The sequence below is a fragment of the Phocoena sinus genome, chromosome 14 (assembly GCF_008692025.1).
Source record: "Phocoena sinus isolate mPhoSin1 chromosome 14, mPhoSin1.pri, whole genome shotgun sequence".
In the NCBI taxonomy this organism is placed as follows: Eukaryota; Metazoa; Chordata; class Mammalia; order Artiodactyla; family Phocoenidae; genus Phocoena; species Phocoena sinus.
In genome coordinates this window covers 43,343,156-43,359,650 of record NC_045776.1, presented here as the reverse complement: position 1 = coordinate 43,359,650, position 16,495 = coordinate 43,343,156, and the positions used below count along the sequence as shown (strand labels likewise).

The following is a 16,495-nucleotide window of genomic DNA, read 5'->3' as shown; positions in this document are numbered from 1 at the left end:
TGAAGGGGTTGGGGGGATTCACACCGAACGACTGGCTTCAAACAGTCAGACAAAGAGAAGGACAGAGGGCGCTTGGGGTCCGCAGGCAACCCGACTCAAGGCCTCTGCTCTGAGGTGCCAGAGTTCGGCTGCATCAGCACCGGCAGGACCCGCGCTGGTTTCTCCAAGGAGAAACTTTTCATTTTCTACAAGATACAACAGAGTAATCACCTGGCAGCACAAGCCAACTTAAGAAACTAGGGATCTGACTGTTCTGCAATCAAACTTTTAAACAATCCCTTCGTTTAGCCCAGTGCTTCAGTTGGTCTTTCAAGGGCTGAGATGTGCAGGGGGGCTTTGTCCAGCAGACTGACTCAATCCTTGTCACCATCCCCCTTGACAGCACGTGGGTCTGAGCCCCCTGTGCTGGGCTAAGGGAGGGCATGTCCGTGCTCCACCTGCCTCTTGACTCCCTGAAGTGGGCTGAAATCGCTCAACTACTTCCAACTCTTAGTCTTTATAGTTTAATAACTCATTAAAAGTGTTTTTCTTTCATTCATTTTAGGAGTCTGGAAAGGAAAAGAGGGAAATAGGTTGTACCCCCTTCTATATTTAACTGGGAGTTCTGAGCTGCTCGTCAAAGGCTTAGCCCTTCTGGCACCAGTCCAGCAGGAAAATGACTCTTCTATTTCATATGTGGTAAAGATGTTACTAGCTCAAAACCACAACACACTATCAAACATACAGGCCTGAATTAATATTGATCAAGGCTAAGATTCAGACTTAAGACGTTTATAAAATATGGACCTTAGCTGCTCTGCAGACCTCTTAATCACATACACAAAATAATTCAATGGTGTGGACTCGCAGGAGAAAATGGCTTTAAAAACAGAGGCAGGGCTTCCCTGGTGGCGGAGTGGATGAGAGTCCGCCTGCCAATGCAGGGGACACAGGTTCATGCCCTGGTCCGGGAAGATCCCACATGCCGCGGAGTGGCTGGGTCCGTGAGCCATGGCCACTGAGCCTGCACGTCCGGAGCCTGTGCTCCGCAACAGGAGAGGCCACAACAGTGAGAGGCCCGTGTACCACAAAAAAAAAAAAAAAAAAAAAAAAAAAAAATCACAGAGGCAGATATCTCATCCCCCAACACATTATGAAGACTGAAGTTTCAAACAAGGAAACTAGCAGTTGGTAAAACGGATCTAGAAGTTTATAACTATGGCTATCATGAAAGTAGCTAAAATTTTTAATTTACTATCAGGTTAAAAAAAGTTAATTTTCATAATATAGGTGATTGCATTAAAAAGCACATATGCCCTATGTACATCATTATACGAACAGGAAACAGACCTTAAAAGGGTGATTTACACACAGAGAACTATAAGTTACATTAAATATCCAGTACTTCCGGGGGAAAAATAGAGGCAAAAAAGCTAAGAGTGAGAAAATAAAATTAAAAAAAAAAAAAAAGGTAGAATCAGCCACAAAGGACGTGGGAAAACACACTAACTGTAACAATCTTAGGAAGAGAATTTGAATATTTTCTAATATTTCAAAAACAAACAAAAAAAATCCCAGAGGCATCTAATATAAGCTAGGTCACTTTCTGTCTACTGATAAATAAAGAAATACATTTTTAGTCAGATTTAGTAAAAAGAAGGACTGATCAGGATAAAATGAGGTCATCAATGTCAAAACCGAAAGTATCCAAATTACGATGTATTCTAAACATGAACAAAATGCACTTTAGAAATACTATATAGCGGGCTTTCCTGGTGGCGCAGTGGTTGAGAGTCCGCCTGCCGATGCAGGGGACACGGGTTCGTGCCCCGGTCCGGGAAGATCCCACATGCCGCGGAGCAGCTGGGCCCGTGAGCCATGGCCGCTGGGCCTGCGCGTCCGGGGCCTGTGCTCCGCAACGGGAGAGGCCACAGCAGTGAGAGGCCCGCGTACCGCCAAAAAAAAAAAAAAAAAGAAATACTATATAGCCATCAGTGACAAAATTCAGCAAGGACCCTAGTATTTGGGAAGTGGGGTTGGGGACAGACCAAGGAAGAAATCCAAGATGACACCTTAAGTACAAAAGCAGGTGATGACAGAAGTAGAAAAACATAGAAGTACAGAAAATATCTCCAAAGGGTTTAAGTAAGTCTGAAAGAAACTGTACACACGGAATACTGCTATTAAAATATTTACAGAGAAAAAAATAACTGATAATATGAATAATTATATATATATTTCGGTTTAATAGGTAAGACATTAGATGATTTAAAATGATAGGAACACATAAACTGATAAAAGGATTAACAAAATGTGGTACACACAATTAACAGGCTCAATCCAAAATGGAATTTTACCCAAATATAAAACCAAGGATTAACCGTAAACTACACACTTTTAATCACACAGTATCTAAGAGTTTACTACGTTCTAGTATACCTAGTTACCATTTTGAAAAATATTCTCACCTGTTCAATGACATAAAAGGCAAATTCCAGCCGCTGTTTTTGGAGCATTGGAACCAGATGCAAGAAAAAAATTGGAAGATGTTCATGGCGATTACGGAAAGGAATGAGAACTGCCACCTTTAAAACAAAAGAGTGACATATGTAAATAAATACAACAGCAAGCCCTAGAGGTAAAAGATAAAAACTGACCCTTGAGATTCTCTTAACTCATGAATTTTCTCACCAGAGATCCAACAATGGGCAAAAACAGACAAGGCCCTTGCCTTTGTGCCATTTAAGCTCTTGTGAACCTGGAGAGGTATAAATGGGCTCTGAAGGCCGTTCTAGGGACTGTGGTCCTTATCCTATGGAAACCATGAAAGTCGTGGAAAGATTTTAAAAGAGTGATAAAATCAGCTTTGGTGATGGCAAACACTACTATGAAGAGCAGTGTAAAGCAGATTGGAGAAAACCAAAAGTGGGCTCAGGGAGCTGGTTAGAGATTAATGCAAAGTCAAGACAAGAGGTAATGGTAGCTTGAACAGAGGCCGGGTAGAGGACAAGAAGAGAAGCGCATGAATTTTTGAAACATTGAAGAGGTAAACGAACAGGATTTGTTCCTGGAATGGATATAAGAAGTGAGGGAGAGGGATGTGTCCAGACTGATTTCTAGGTTTTAAAGTAGATCATAAATAATAAGTTTATGGGTTTTAAATTGAATTTAAAAGAGATTCCACCTGAATATCTAGTATCGAACATGGCTCACCTGGTCTAGAGATATTTTTGAAAAATGTAACAGATATATCATGGAATATAAATGAAGTTTGATAATTATATTAATATAATATTTTTCATCTAATCAAAATGCACAATTAAATTTTTGATACACTGCATGTTTATTTCAGTGGTAGGATAATACTCAGTTTAAAAATGATAATAAAATTATGTTAAAATGTTAAGCTCAACAAAAAAGATAAGGTAAACAAGCACGAGCATCAGAGAAATTCATCCTTTAAATAAACCAAAGAAATGTGTATCTTATGTAATCAAAAAAAAAAAAAAAAACACGTTTACGGGAATTAAAATGGTTTCTCAGTAGACCAATCCTTCTTCTAATAAGAAAAAAAACGATCAAGACTCTCAAAATCAAGACTAAAAATCACTGTTTACAAAGTGTGCTACTATAATATGGGAATAAATGAATAATGATCAATCATCACTTACTCAAGTCCTCTTTCCTGGATCCAAACTTCATCATACAAGTCAAGTGACCCTACAATTCAGATTTTGCCCTTGAAAAAGCTAAAATGTTTTCTAACCATTGCTTTTCTTAGCAATTTCTGAGCTAAGTTAGCCTTATTATAATTGTGAATTTTCTAAAAACTGAAATTAAAACAAATAAGTTTTCTACAGATTATAAATTCTAAAATCAGAAGACCTAAATAGGCATTTCTCTAAAGAAGACATACAGATGGCCACCAGGCACATAAAAAGATGCTCAACATCACTAATTATTAGAGAAATGCAAATCAAAACTACAGTGAGGTATCACCTCACACCAGTCAGAAGAGCCATGATCAAGAAGTTTACAAATAACAGATGCTTGAGAGGGTGTGGAGACAAGGGACTCCTCCTACACTGTTGGTGGGAATGGAAATTGGTGCAGCCACTACGGAAAACAGTATAGAGGTTCCTTAAAACACTAAAAATGAGCTCCCACACGATCCTGCAATCCCATTCCTGGGTATGTAGCTGGAAAAGATGAAAACTCTAATTCAAAAAGATACATGCACCCCAATGTTCATAGCAGCACTATTTACAATAACCAAGACATGGAAGCAACCTAAGTGTCCGTCAACAGATGAATGGATAAAGAAGATGTGGCATATATACACAATTGAATATTAGCCATAGAAAAGAATGAAATATTTGCCATTTGCAGCAACATGGATGGACCTAGAGATTATCATACTAAGTGAAGTAAATCATACAGACAAAAACAGATATTATATGATATTACTTATATGTGGAATCTAAAAAATGATATAAATGAATCTATATACAAAATAGAAACAGGCTCACAGATGTAGAAAAGAAACTTATGGTTACCAAAGGGGAAAGGGGAAGAGAGGGATAAATTAGGAGTATGGGATTAACAGATTCACACTACTATATATAAAATAGACAAGAAACAAGGATTTACTGTATAGCGCAGGGCACTATATTCAGCATCTTTTAATAACCTACAATGGAAAAGAATCTGAAAAGGAATATATATATATATTCACTTTGCTGTACACCTGAATGAATCACTTTGCTGTATACCTGAAACTAACATAATGCTGTAAATCAACTATAGTCCAATTAAAAAATGCCAAAAGAATTATAAATTCCAAAATCATTAGATTTTCAAAGAACATAAGAATCAAAATATGTCTAATAACAATGTCTATGTGTCATTCTATATTTTGGATTTTTAAATACAGCCTAATAAACTGGTTAAACAGAAAATTATGTAACAACATTAAACATGGGACTTATTAAAATTTCAACTATACCAAATAAATTTTACTGATGAATGAATAAATGTAAATAATTGACAATGCATAGCTTTAGGATCTGATCCTACCTGTAAAATCAGGACATGACATTAGATGTAGTCAATAGAAAATAGTAACATTTACCTGTGTATTTTACATTACCAGGATCATACATGAGAGAAAATTTTAAATTATTAAAATAGTTTTATTTTAAAAGAGAACAATACATGGTTTCATAAAATTGAAGACATCTAAACTAAAAACTCCACCACTAATTTTCCCTTAATGATGATGAGATAGTGGACAAGAGAAAGAGACAATGGCTGTTCTGAGGCTGATATTTTCATGTCTACATTGATTCACATTTGGTAAGTGGCAGGAACCAAAGGGGCTCTGGTGCCTCTGCCAGCCCCACGCTGGGTCCCATTCTTCTTTGGTTTGCTCCATAAGGTGGCTCTTGGCTTATGAGCCTGAGGACCACGACGCTACAGAACAATACGGAACCCACATCTAAGAGTCCCTCCTGGGCTTCCCTGGTGGCGCAGTGGATGGGGGTCCGCCTGCCGATGCAGGGGACACGGGTTCGAGCCCTGGTCTGGGAAGATCCCACATGCCGCGGAGCGGCTGGGCCCGTGAGCCATGGCCGCTGAGCCTGCGCGTCTGGAGCCTGTGCTCCGCAATGCGAGAGGCCACAACAGTGACAGGCCCACGTACTGCAAAAAAAAAAAAAAAGAGTCCCTCCTGTACCCCACACAATGGCCACGGTTGGTGCTGAGCACTCCCTTATGACTGAGGAGACTTGCTGACAGGCCTCAGTATCCATTGTTGGCATCTCCACAGAATTCCCAAATCTATGCAACTCCCAAAGCAGTTCAGGAACCCCTAAGTTTACTCTTAGGATAGGAAACTGCTATGAAAGTGAAAGGAGAAAAAGGAGTTAGATGGCAAGTACAAATCCCTACCACTGACCTTATCTGAAATATATCAGTGTGATAACTTCTAGCAAAATTAGGGTCGAGCTTGCTCTTCTTGGTTTTGAATTTGGCCACAAGTTGGCTGCCTATGATGTAAATGGGCTATAAAAGCAGTTAAGACGCATTATAGATATTTAAGGAAAGACGCTATTAAAAAGCTGCAGAGTCCATGTTAAAGACAGCCCATATTAAATACAATGAGGCTGAGTAATCAGTTGAACATCTAAGAATAAACAAAGGTTGTCATGGCCCCTAATACAGTAATTTCTTCAATAAAACATTTAAAATATTGAGTTGATTTTTCCTTAATATTATATGGAAACTGAGAGTATTATAAGAGAAAGAAAATGACCAGTGTCACGGCAAGTTCAAAGAAGCTAAACTGTCGTTTTTACAACAAATGCATGTCCACATATTAATGAGACAGTTATCAAAGGTTTTGAATATGCCTAAAGTATTTATTAAAACAAAGCTAAATAGCATCTAAAAATTCATTTGGCACGTCCCTTCCTTTGGCTGTGGAATGTCACTGTCAACAGTTTACAATTTATTGTCTAGGAAGAGAAGATCTCGGTAATCTGTGGTAATTTATCTCAAGGTTATTAAACTTAATAGCCTTTGTTTCAGGACATTCTTTCTTACAGGTGTCCTAATCTGCTGTTGGAGCCACTCTCCTGTTGAAGCATCTCCACTGGAGATAGAACTAAACATCTGGTCATTACCTTCGGAAAAACAAGAGTCATCTTCATGAATCTCTCCTCACCACCTCTTGTTCAAGCAGAATTATCCACACGCACTTTGCTCCCACTTTAAAACCACTAATCTTACTGAATTTATGCACCTATTTTTCATCCTTGCTCATTTTCTCCTACACTCACCACGAAGCGATTAGCAAGAAAAATGTTGACTACATAAATTTTCCCCACCAAGATTTTGTCCTAGTTTCAAACTTCAAGCACACTACCGCTACGATGTCCCTAAATGACATGGCTTCTGACTTGCCTACCTTTCAGGGTGCACTAGCTGTCTGCCACTGACTAAGACAGAACAGAGTAGAAGCTGCCAAGCCTTCATTCTCCTGCAGTGTTTCAGGTCCCTCCTCCCCTCCCCCTCACTTCCAGTGCCTACAGGAGCTTCTTAAACAGGAGGCACGCGATAAAAATTGCAGGTTCGCGTCCCTTTCCACCAACAGAATCAGAATGTCTGAGGACTGAGTTCAAGAATCTTCTTTTTTACCAAACACCCCAGGTAGCTCTGAAACACGTGGCTAAGACCCATCTTTGAGGAACCTTGGACGAGAAACACAACTCCAGGCCTCCAAGCAGATAACCCCATCAGGCAGTTGCCTGATTCTTTAAAGCCTTAGGTTTTAGACCAAAGTGGTTCAGGCCTCCACCTGAACGCTGAATGGAACACGGGCAACATCACAGGTAAACACTTCACTTTAATGACCTGAAAAGCATCACCTTGCTCCTCTGCCAACCTCCCTTTTAGAAATAATCTTGCCTCTACAAGGCACCCGACCTGTGCTCAATCTTCCACTGCGACCTGCGATGTTCAAAATACCTAGGAATTGGTGAAATTTAGAAGATTAATTCCACTTAATTGGTCTTTGATGAACTTAGTTGGTATTTCTTTTAAAAGGAAAAGATCCTCAAATATTAAGAATCAAGTTGATAGCAGATGTTTCACATAAATCTAGTTACTTCTTGTTTCCTTCTCTCTCAACTCAGTTCCAAGATTAGAATGGAGCATTATTAGAATGTAAACAGGTAGCAGGGGTGAGGTGGGGGGGGAAATTATTTGATTAATTTAGATAGGTCACCTCTGAACGATCTCCAAATTCCCTCTCATACCTTGAGCTGTGTAGCTGTGTAGCTCAGAACTAGAGACTATATTCTGAGAAGGGTTTGTGCATAACTGAAATAAGAGCAACAGTACCATAGAGTTCCTAAATAAAATAAGCCAATTTTTAGATCCTGAATTAGCTGGCTCCTGAAACTTCACTTTCAATACTGTTACCTACTGATTCTCTGGAGTTTACAGTCTACTAGAATCTGTAAGTAGAAACTACTTATGTGTGATATACCTCTCCTCTAGAAAATGCGACGAAAACAAACGCTAAAATTTAAAATCCAACATCTGATGTAGACCACTGAAGAAAGGACAAGAAGACTTAATTTTCCTGATCCCAACGTATCCTACTGCTATACCACACAGTGCACACGTGAGAGGTATACATCACATGCATTAATATACATCTGAGAACCAATCTCCATTCTACCCCACAGCCTTTGTGATTGAGTATGCTTTTTCTTCTGTTAGCATGCAACGTACATACTCATCATCCAAGTAAGAAAAAGAATTTATTTTGCCCAGGACATTTTTTAAAGTAACATTATGTAAATTGGGCCATATTTTATATACAAATGTGAGGAAACTCAATCATGAAATAGGAAAAAATTCATTTATTATCCGAATCTGATCTGGGAAATAGTATAAAACAACTGTAATATAGAATGTGTTGCCAAAATCTGTACTGGAATCCATTTCAGCAGCTTTACAACTTGTTTGAGGGAAAAAAACCCAAACATTTAGTTAATAATTTGTAACAAGACATGTATCTGTCTCATAAACTCAACTCAACGAAACTGGGTTTAGCACTTCCCCTTTATACAAGAGAGGGTAAGCTCTACGTTAGGGATGCAGACGTAAATAATACACATCCCCAACATCCCCAAACACAAAGAGTTCAAGGCCATTTAAGTCAGAGGGCTTTTATCATAAGCTTAACAGCATACAATTTTCCTTCCCAGGAGTGACTTTTTTTGGTACCACAAGACAAAACATTTTAGCAAAACACTGATATTTAAAAGAGGAACTGAAAATTGTTTCCAGATTCAAGCTACAGCACAATCCTTCAGGATGTAATATCTGATTTAACCATATGTAGTTTTCACTTGAATTACATAAATGCTGTTTCCTATTCAAACATAACATTACATGAACATGCGCTTATTAACCAATTTCACAGTACTGAGAACAACTCTAATTTAAACCATGGTTTTCAATTTTTTTTAAGCAGCAGGGGCAGGCCCACTTCCTTATAGTTTTTCAAACAAAACATTAAAAGTAGGATTCTGATATATCAAAAAGATTAAAAGCCTGTGCTCTGTCTTCTGAAACAGAGGCAAAGAAGAGCCCAAAGTTGTTCTTTTTGTGTCCTGCAGTGACCGCCGAGCAGCGTCTTTAGAATGCTGGGACTCAGGAACCCCAATGCTGGGCCCAACTGGAAACCACTGTTTCCGGGCCTTGGTGGGGCTATGCCTGTAGGTGTCAGTAACCACTAGGGACAGTAGCGGGAAGCACAGAAATCACAGCCTCTCTTCCAAACAGAACAGGAAAAAATCATCTGTTTTCCAAGCCAATCTCAAGCAAGGTACTTATCACCAGGATCTCCAAGAGACTGAACACAGGAGCATGTATCTGTATACGCACAGGTGCCATTCAGCTTCACAGGTAACACGATTAACTCACATTTGGACTGTGAATACTTACACATTAAACACAAACATTTTGATGTCTTAAATTTATCAAGACAAAGGGATTTGACTGTATATTCTGAATCAAACACACTTTTCCTCAAACGCATAGTAACAGTCACACTACTTATGAAAAAATGGACCTCACCTTCCACCTGGGTTTACAGTCTTTAGGCCTCCAGTGACCTCCTGGCTCAATATCTAAATCCTTGGAGAAGAGGTGATGAATTTCATCAAAACTGACTTCACTTACATTGACATTGAGGAATCCCCCTAAAAGGTCAAAAATGTGAAGAATTGTTTTAATACGAAGTCAGACAAACAACAATCAGTAGGGTGATGGCATAATGCAGTTGCTGGGACGGTACCTCTTATTCCTGTTATCACCATATAATTGTTACTATCACCTTTCAGTTTTAGTTTGGATGATAAATTATATGGTCATCCTACTATCTTTGGTAAATCAGCCAAAGAAAATCAAAGCACTTAAACTTTTTGCTTTTGGGTAATATGGTGAATATTATAATATTCTTTGGGAAATGTTTGCATGTCATTACAATGTAGCTTATCATTCCAATTTATTCAAGTATTTAAAAACTAGTTTTTAATTTCAACATAATCAACACAGGAGACAATGAACACACAGTACGTAAGAGTTAATTAAGCAGTTAAGTTTGACGGGGAGCTCAATCTTAGCTTCTATGTACTGGGGAAATTATCTAACTTCTCTGTGCCTCAGTTTCCTTATCTGTAAAAAGAGATGGTAATACCTGCCTCCCGCTGTGGTTGTATCCATTAGATGAAACAATGCCGGGCACAAAGGTACACACACATTCAGTAAATTTAGCTACTACTACTGTCGTCTACTTTACTGACATTTCTTCAGAGAGAGAATTCACAAACACAATTCAACAAATTTATTTTGAGCACCTACCATGCATCCCCTTGACATGCAAAACTGAAGAACTATAAACTTCTAAGATGCTCCTGGTCTACTAAGCACTCACTCTCCAAATTAACAAATATATGGTATTCCTAGAAATGTTTTTACTAATAGTTTTTCTAACATATACCATGGAAACAGGAATGACTCTTGGATGGAAAACCATTTCCATTACCTCAATCAAAACCAACTAAGGGGGCTTCCCTGGTGGCACAGTGGTTGAGAGTCCGCCTGCCAATGCAGGGGACACGGGTTTGTGCCCCGGTCCGGGAAGATCCCACATGCTGCGGAGCAGCTGGGTCCGTGAGCCATGGCTGCTGAGCCTGCACGTCCGGAGCCTGTGCTCCGCAACGGGAGAGGCCACAACAGTGAGAGGCCCGCGTACCGCAAAAACAAAAACAAAAAAACCAACTAAGAATTAAGAGAACTTAGGACTAACAAAACTAAGTTCTTTCACCTCCTTGTCTCATGAAATACAAACCAGCAACTATTGAGGTTTCCCATTTCTAGTCTTCTGAGTTCAGTGGCCATGATTCTACACATATAGTCAGCCCTCCATATCCACAAGGTTGGTTGAAATCTGTGGATGCAGAGCCCACACATGGAGGGCTGACTGAAAGGGATTTGAGCATCCTCAGATTTTGGTACCCTGGGGGTCCCTGAACCAATCCCCCTTGGATACTGAGGAATGACTGTAAAGCACTCAGTTCCTCTTCAAGGGAGCCTCTTTCCTTTCCTCTCTTCCTGCTATTCTATAAGGTTTCACAGCCACTCGTCTTCCCATCCCCACTCTTCATCCTAAGTAGGAAGGAACATCCGTCAGTGGCTTCCACTAAGCACTTGGGCATACTAGAGAGAAGTATTTCAAAACGTAAATGCCTAGGTTCCACAGAGTAAGCGAGGAAAAAATCTGCGATCTGCTAATGTCTGCCTGTTCTCCTGACAATGTTTGCTGTCTTTAATAACGAAATACCCATCCTTTAGTGTGACAAGATATGCAAAGTCGCTCATCTTAGAAAGGTCAGATTTACCTAAAGAGTAACCTAGGAACTTACACAGAAAGGATAGATCAAATATAAGATCCATCGGTCAATGTGAGTACAGACTACCATGACTCAGCTGACAAAACAGACTCTAGCACTGTAATAAGACAAAATTCACACAAAGAAATCTGATGCATTTAATGGTATGCATAATTCCTAAAATGATAGTAATTAGGCTAAATAATAAGCCGCTCATATAAGGAACTGAAGTTGGTATTCCTTATGCACTTTTAAACCAATTTTTTTGCCTTTTTCCAGCTTTATAGCTTCAAGAGCTGTAACCAACATTATTGTCAGCAGTTTTCTCCAGTATCATTTGCAGTTTAATTTTCATCTTGAACACACATGTGCCAGCAAATTAAGAGGCAGGCCTTATATCTTTCTCCTCAGTAGACAGGGCCTCTGGTGTCCATCACTTACAATCCCTGATGCCCAAGGCACCCAAAGTTCACCTCCCTCTCCATCGGCCCCCCCCATTCACATTCCTCAGAGACCCTTAGCAGCTTTTCTATGTGCTTTATTGCTCTTTGATCTGAAATCTTAATATCTTACTGGCTGAAGGCCAAAGATGACCCAGTGGCATGAGGCCGTCATGCCAGGAGTAATAGCAACATCACTATTGGGGGTGGGTACGAAGGGATGGGGGACAGGCTCCAGGACAGCCAGCGCCACCGCTGGAAACAGCAAGTGTGTGATCAGAAAGAGAGGGAAAGAAAAATAAACACTAATTAGTGGAGGTGGGGTGGGGGGGCAGCAGGGTGTGATGAGAAAAACAACTTTTGTTTCTCTGAAAAAACAACCACTTATTTCTGAGTTGCTGCCTGTGCGTTTCACAGTGGGATACCCCTGCTCACACCCAGGGTCTGGATATTTAGATAAGAACATGAGTTTAGGGACTTCCCTGGTGGCACAGTGGTTGGGAGTCTGCCTGCCAATGCAGGGGACGCAGGTTCGAGCCCTGGTCTGGGAAGATCCCACATGCTGCGGAGCAACTAAGCCTGTGCGCCACAAGTACTGAGCCTGCGCTCTAGAGCCTGTGAGCCATAACTACTGAGCCTGCGCTCTAGAGCCCGCAAGCCACAGCTACTGAAGCCTGCGCACCTAGAGCCTGTGCTCCGCAGCAGGAGAGGCTGCCGCAGTGAGAGGCTCAGGCACCTCAGTGAGGAGCAGCCCCTGCTCACCACAACTAGAGAAAGCCCGCGCACAGCAACAAAGACCCAACGCAGCCAAAAATAAATAAATAAATAAATTTATTTATTAAAAAAGAAAGAACTTGAGTTTAGGATTCCCACCATTTAAGTGCCTGCTCTGCTTCTCCCAGGGAACCTTTTAAAATAAACACTCAGAGTTAAGCCCGCAAAAAGTTAGTGACCTCTACCCCGGCAACCTTGTAAGTCCTAGGTGCTTGCTGTCCTGCTCTCCATCTCCTGCTGGCTGGTGACCTGGGATGGAGGACAGCACTCCCCCGCCTCACTGTGCCCTGGCCCCCTCTGGGATCCGTGAGTAAATCCTGAGACTCTACTTCCTTTGTGTGGGTGTACTGAACCTGCACCTTGCATCAGAATGACCCCCTGGGCTCCACTTCCCCAAAGTGGGAGCTCGGATGCCCAGGGAGCTACCTGCCAACCAGTAAGGGTGGCTGGTGCCCCTCACACGGCAGGTCATAATCCGCATGTTCTTAATTCAGTACAGCAGCTCCAGCTGCTGAATACAGTTGAAGAGGAGGACGGGATCGTGGGCACAGTCTGTACGCCCATCCAGTGCCTTGGAGCTGCGGGTGGCTCTCTTCCCCCTCCAGACCGCTCAGTCTCCCTGGGAGGATCCACTGCTGGCCGGCAGTCAGTGCCGCTGCGCTGCCCTGTTGCGTGTTGTGCCACCAGGCTCTGCTGAGAATCCCCACCCTAAACTGTCGGTGCTGTAAAAGGTCAGACTCGCTGCAGAGACGAGCCAGCAGGCCCCAGTCTGAAGCAGCTCTGTCTCCCATTATCCTCCAAAGGAGACCCCACTCGGGGTCAGGTGTGGAGGTGACTGGCGACCATCACATATGCAAGTCTGGGCACTGGGCCAAGGTGAGCTCACCTGGACGGTCAGGCTCTGCCTCTTTCCCCCACGCAGGGACAGGGCTGGGGGACAGGCTATGATGTACTGGGAGCCAAGGAGAGCTCCCCAGGGCCCTGGAGCCGGAGGGGCAGGCCGGCTGCTGGGCCCACTGTGTCATGTCAGGACCGGGTGCTGAGCCTGGGGAGCCGGCCTAACCCCTGAGGAGGCAGCGCTATCAGGGCCATCGTGGCACCCGGGAGGCAAAACGCTGCAAGGCAAGCGCATCACATGCTGCTAAAAGTGGGGCCCCAAGCGCTTGGTACCGGCTCCTCCCACGTCCCCAGAGGATGTTAAAAAACTACTAGAAGCCTGTGAGACCCCCATGGCTTGGGCGTTATGGAGCACAGTGGCATATCTACATGCCAAGTCGTGAAGGCTACTATGTTCTCGGGGCCTGGAGCTTGCCCCAATACATCTGCTAATGTTGCACAGGTGGAGGTGGAGGTGGACCCTGACCCTCAGCAGTTGACTGGGACCCCCTAGAATGGGAGGTGGCAGCAGAGGAGTTAGGGAAGAGGCGACCTCTGTCCCAGGCATTCCCTGTTACAATCCATCATACCAAAACATCCAACGATGGCCAGTGTGAATGAGGAACAGAGACACCTAACTATACCATGACAGAAATGCAAGACTTTTTAGAAAAATTCGTTCAAAAGAAGAGGGAGAAGGGCACTGATTGGCTCTTAGGGGTCTTTGGAGCTGGTTCCGAGCTTTGTTTACAGAGAAAGAGACCCCTCCAAGCCTCCGAGCCCACAGAGACAGAAGGAAGAAGCTCGGCCTCCCTCATAAGATGAGCAACAAGCTTTCCATACTGGCAGCTGCAGAGATCAGGGTCCCTGATGACTTAATCTCGGGACAGCTGAATGCAAATTAGAAGCCTTTGTTCAGGTGCTGCCGGCTCTTCAGGAGACTGTGGTCCCATCCCAAAGGATGATGCTGTCACCTCTCAGAATGTTCCCGCCCCAGCAGCAGAACCCAGGATCCCACACCCTGATCTGTGAGAGTGACAGCCACCAAGGCCCCTGTCCTAGGGACCCTGCAGTTCCCCGAGCTTGTCCCTCCTCTTGGGGACAATCACCTGTTCACTTCTCTAATTATCCAATGGGATGCTCTCATTGACACTGAAGCCCAAATTACGTTGCTTCCCCGAACCCTCCAAACATAAATGAAGGGCACCCTGTAAATTACAAGGCACAGCAAGTAGGATAGAAGAAGTCACTACTGGAACAACCTTTCTTAAAAATCTTTTAGTGGTGGCCCCTTAACCCTACCTTTTCCTGACATGGGTATGGATGCCCGGACCACATACATGGAGGAACAGGACCCACACCTGGTCCCAAGGAGTATAATCCCCACCACCTTGGGCCTTGCAGCTCTGCCACCCGGGGGGGAACCCTGACTCCTCTGGCTTCCCTGATCCCGCAGCCTGTGCCCACTGTGGGTCCCAGGCCCCGGTGTCGTCACACACGTGGTTCTCCATGCGTTTCTCCTTCCCTCCACCTCCCCCGCACCCCGGAGTCCTGTCTGCTCACTCCAGGGCACTTCAGTCTCTCTGAGAACACTCACGTCACTGAACAGACACCCCCAATTCAGCTCTCTGCCCCCTCATGTCAAAGCCTGCCACATTCACCCCCATTACACTGGGAGTAGGTCTGCTACTACCCTCAACAGGACTGAGGCGCCTCAAGGTGACCCTGCACTGAGCATAAAACAACACGTCATTACAGCAAACCCCAACCTGGGAGCCAAGCCGGCCGAGCACTCTGGGCTGTTAGACCAAAGGCCAGCCTTAGCTCAGCAGCAGCAGTGTGATTCTTTAGCACAGACAGCTTGGGTAACCGTTTAGCTCTAGATTACTCACTGGCCCAGGAAGGAGGTGTATGTGCTGTAAGGGGCACCACCTGCTGTGTGTATATTAATCATTCTGGACAAACTCAGACAAATTTACAAAAGATGGCCCGAGCTGTGGTACTAGTATTCCACAATCTCACCTAAGTTTTACATCAAATACCTATCTTAACCTTATCCAAGGGCTTTGATTTATCTTCTTGGCTAGACCCCAGCTAATGGGGGGAGAGTGGTTACAGACAGGATTTCAAATTGTCATTTGTCTAGTGATATTGCTGATGGCATTTTTGCTTTGCTCAAATGTTTCATGTGCTGAGAGATCAAAACCCTGCCAGGGGCTTTTACTATCTCCACCGTCCAGAGACTGCCTCTGATCTTCCCTAAAGATTAATGATGAGGCATCACGGGATCAACTGTGACGAGAAAAACAACTTTTGTTTTTCTGAGTTGCTGCCTAGGCATTTCACAGTGCGATAACCCTGCTCACATCCAGTGTCTGGACATTTAGATAAGGGCTCGAGTTTAGGATTCCCGCCGTAAGTTCCCACTTTGCTTTTCCAGAGGCACCTTTTAAAACAACCACTTAGGGGCTTCCCTGGTGGCGCAGTGGTTGAGAGCCCGCCTGCCGATGCGGAGGGCGCAGGACCGTGCCCCGATCCGGGAGGATCCCACGTGCCGCGGAGCGGCTGGGCCCATGGGCCATGGCTGTTGAGCCTGCGTGTCCGGAGCCTGTGCTCCGCAGCGGGAGGGGCTGCGGCAGTGAGGGGCCCGCGTACCGCAAACAAACAAACAAACAAACAAAAAAAACAACCACTTAGAATTAAGGCCAAGAGAACTTTGTGACCTCTGCCCCAACCACCTCATAAGAAACAGGTGCTTGGTACCCTGCTCTCATCTCCTGGGACGGAAGACTGTCCTTCCCACCAGCCCTTTGCATCCTCCTCCGCAGCTCCCAGGATCCTTAAGTAAGAAAGCTTATGACTCTACTTCCTTGGTGTGGGTGTATTGAAACTGCACCTTCCATCAAAACAACCCTGTGGGTTCCACTTCCCCAAAGCGGGAGCTCAGATGCTGAGGGA

The 16,495-nt window shown here is 43.4% G+C and overlaps 1 protein-coding gene across 3 annotated transcripts in view; it reads right to left on the bottom strand.

Moving 5' to 3' along the window:
• B4GALT6 (beta-1,4-galactosyltransferase 6) overlaps window positions 1-16,495 on the bottom strand; it is a 65,004-nt gene that overhangs the window by 12,484 nt on the left and 36,025 nt on the right. For 2 of the 3 annotated variants that reach the window (XR_004345512.1, XM_032603574.1), the window contains exons 4-5: window positions 9,631-9,755; window positions 2,448-2,564 (exon numbers count right to left, since the gene is read on the bottom strand). Coding sequence is in view for 2 of the 3 variants with exons in the window: in XM_032603574.1 (XP_032459465.1) it covers window positions 2,448-2,564; window positions 9,631-9,755 (242 nt within the window). In the remaining variant the exon portion in view is untranslated. The remainder of the gene's footprint in view (window positions 1-2,447; window positions 2,565-9,630; window positions 9,756-16,495) is intronic. The other variant, XM_032603575.1, reaches the window with a different exon arrangement.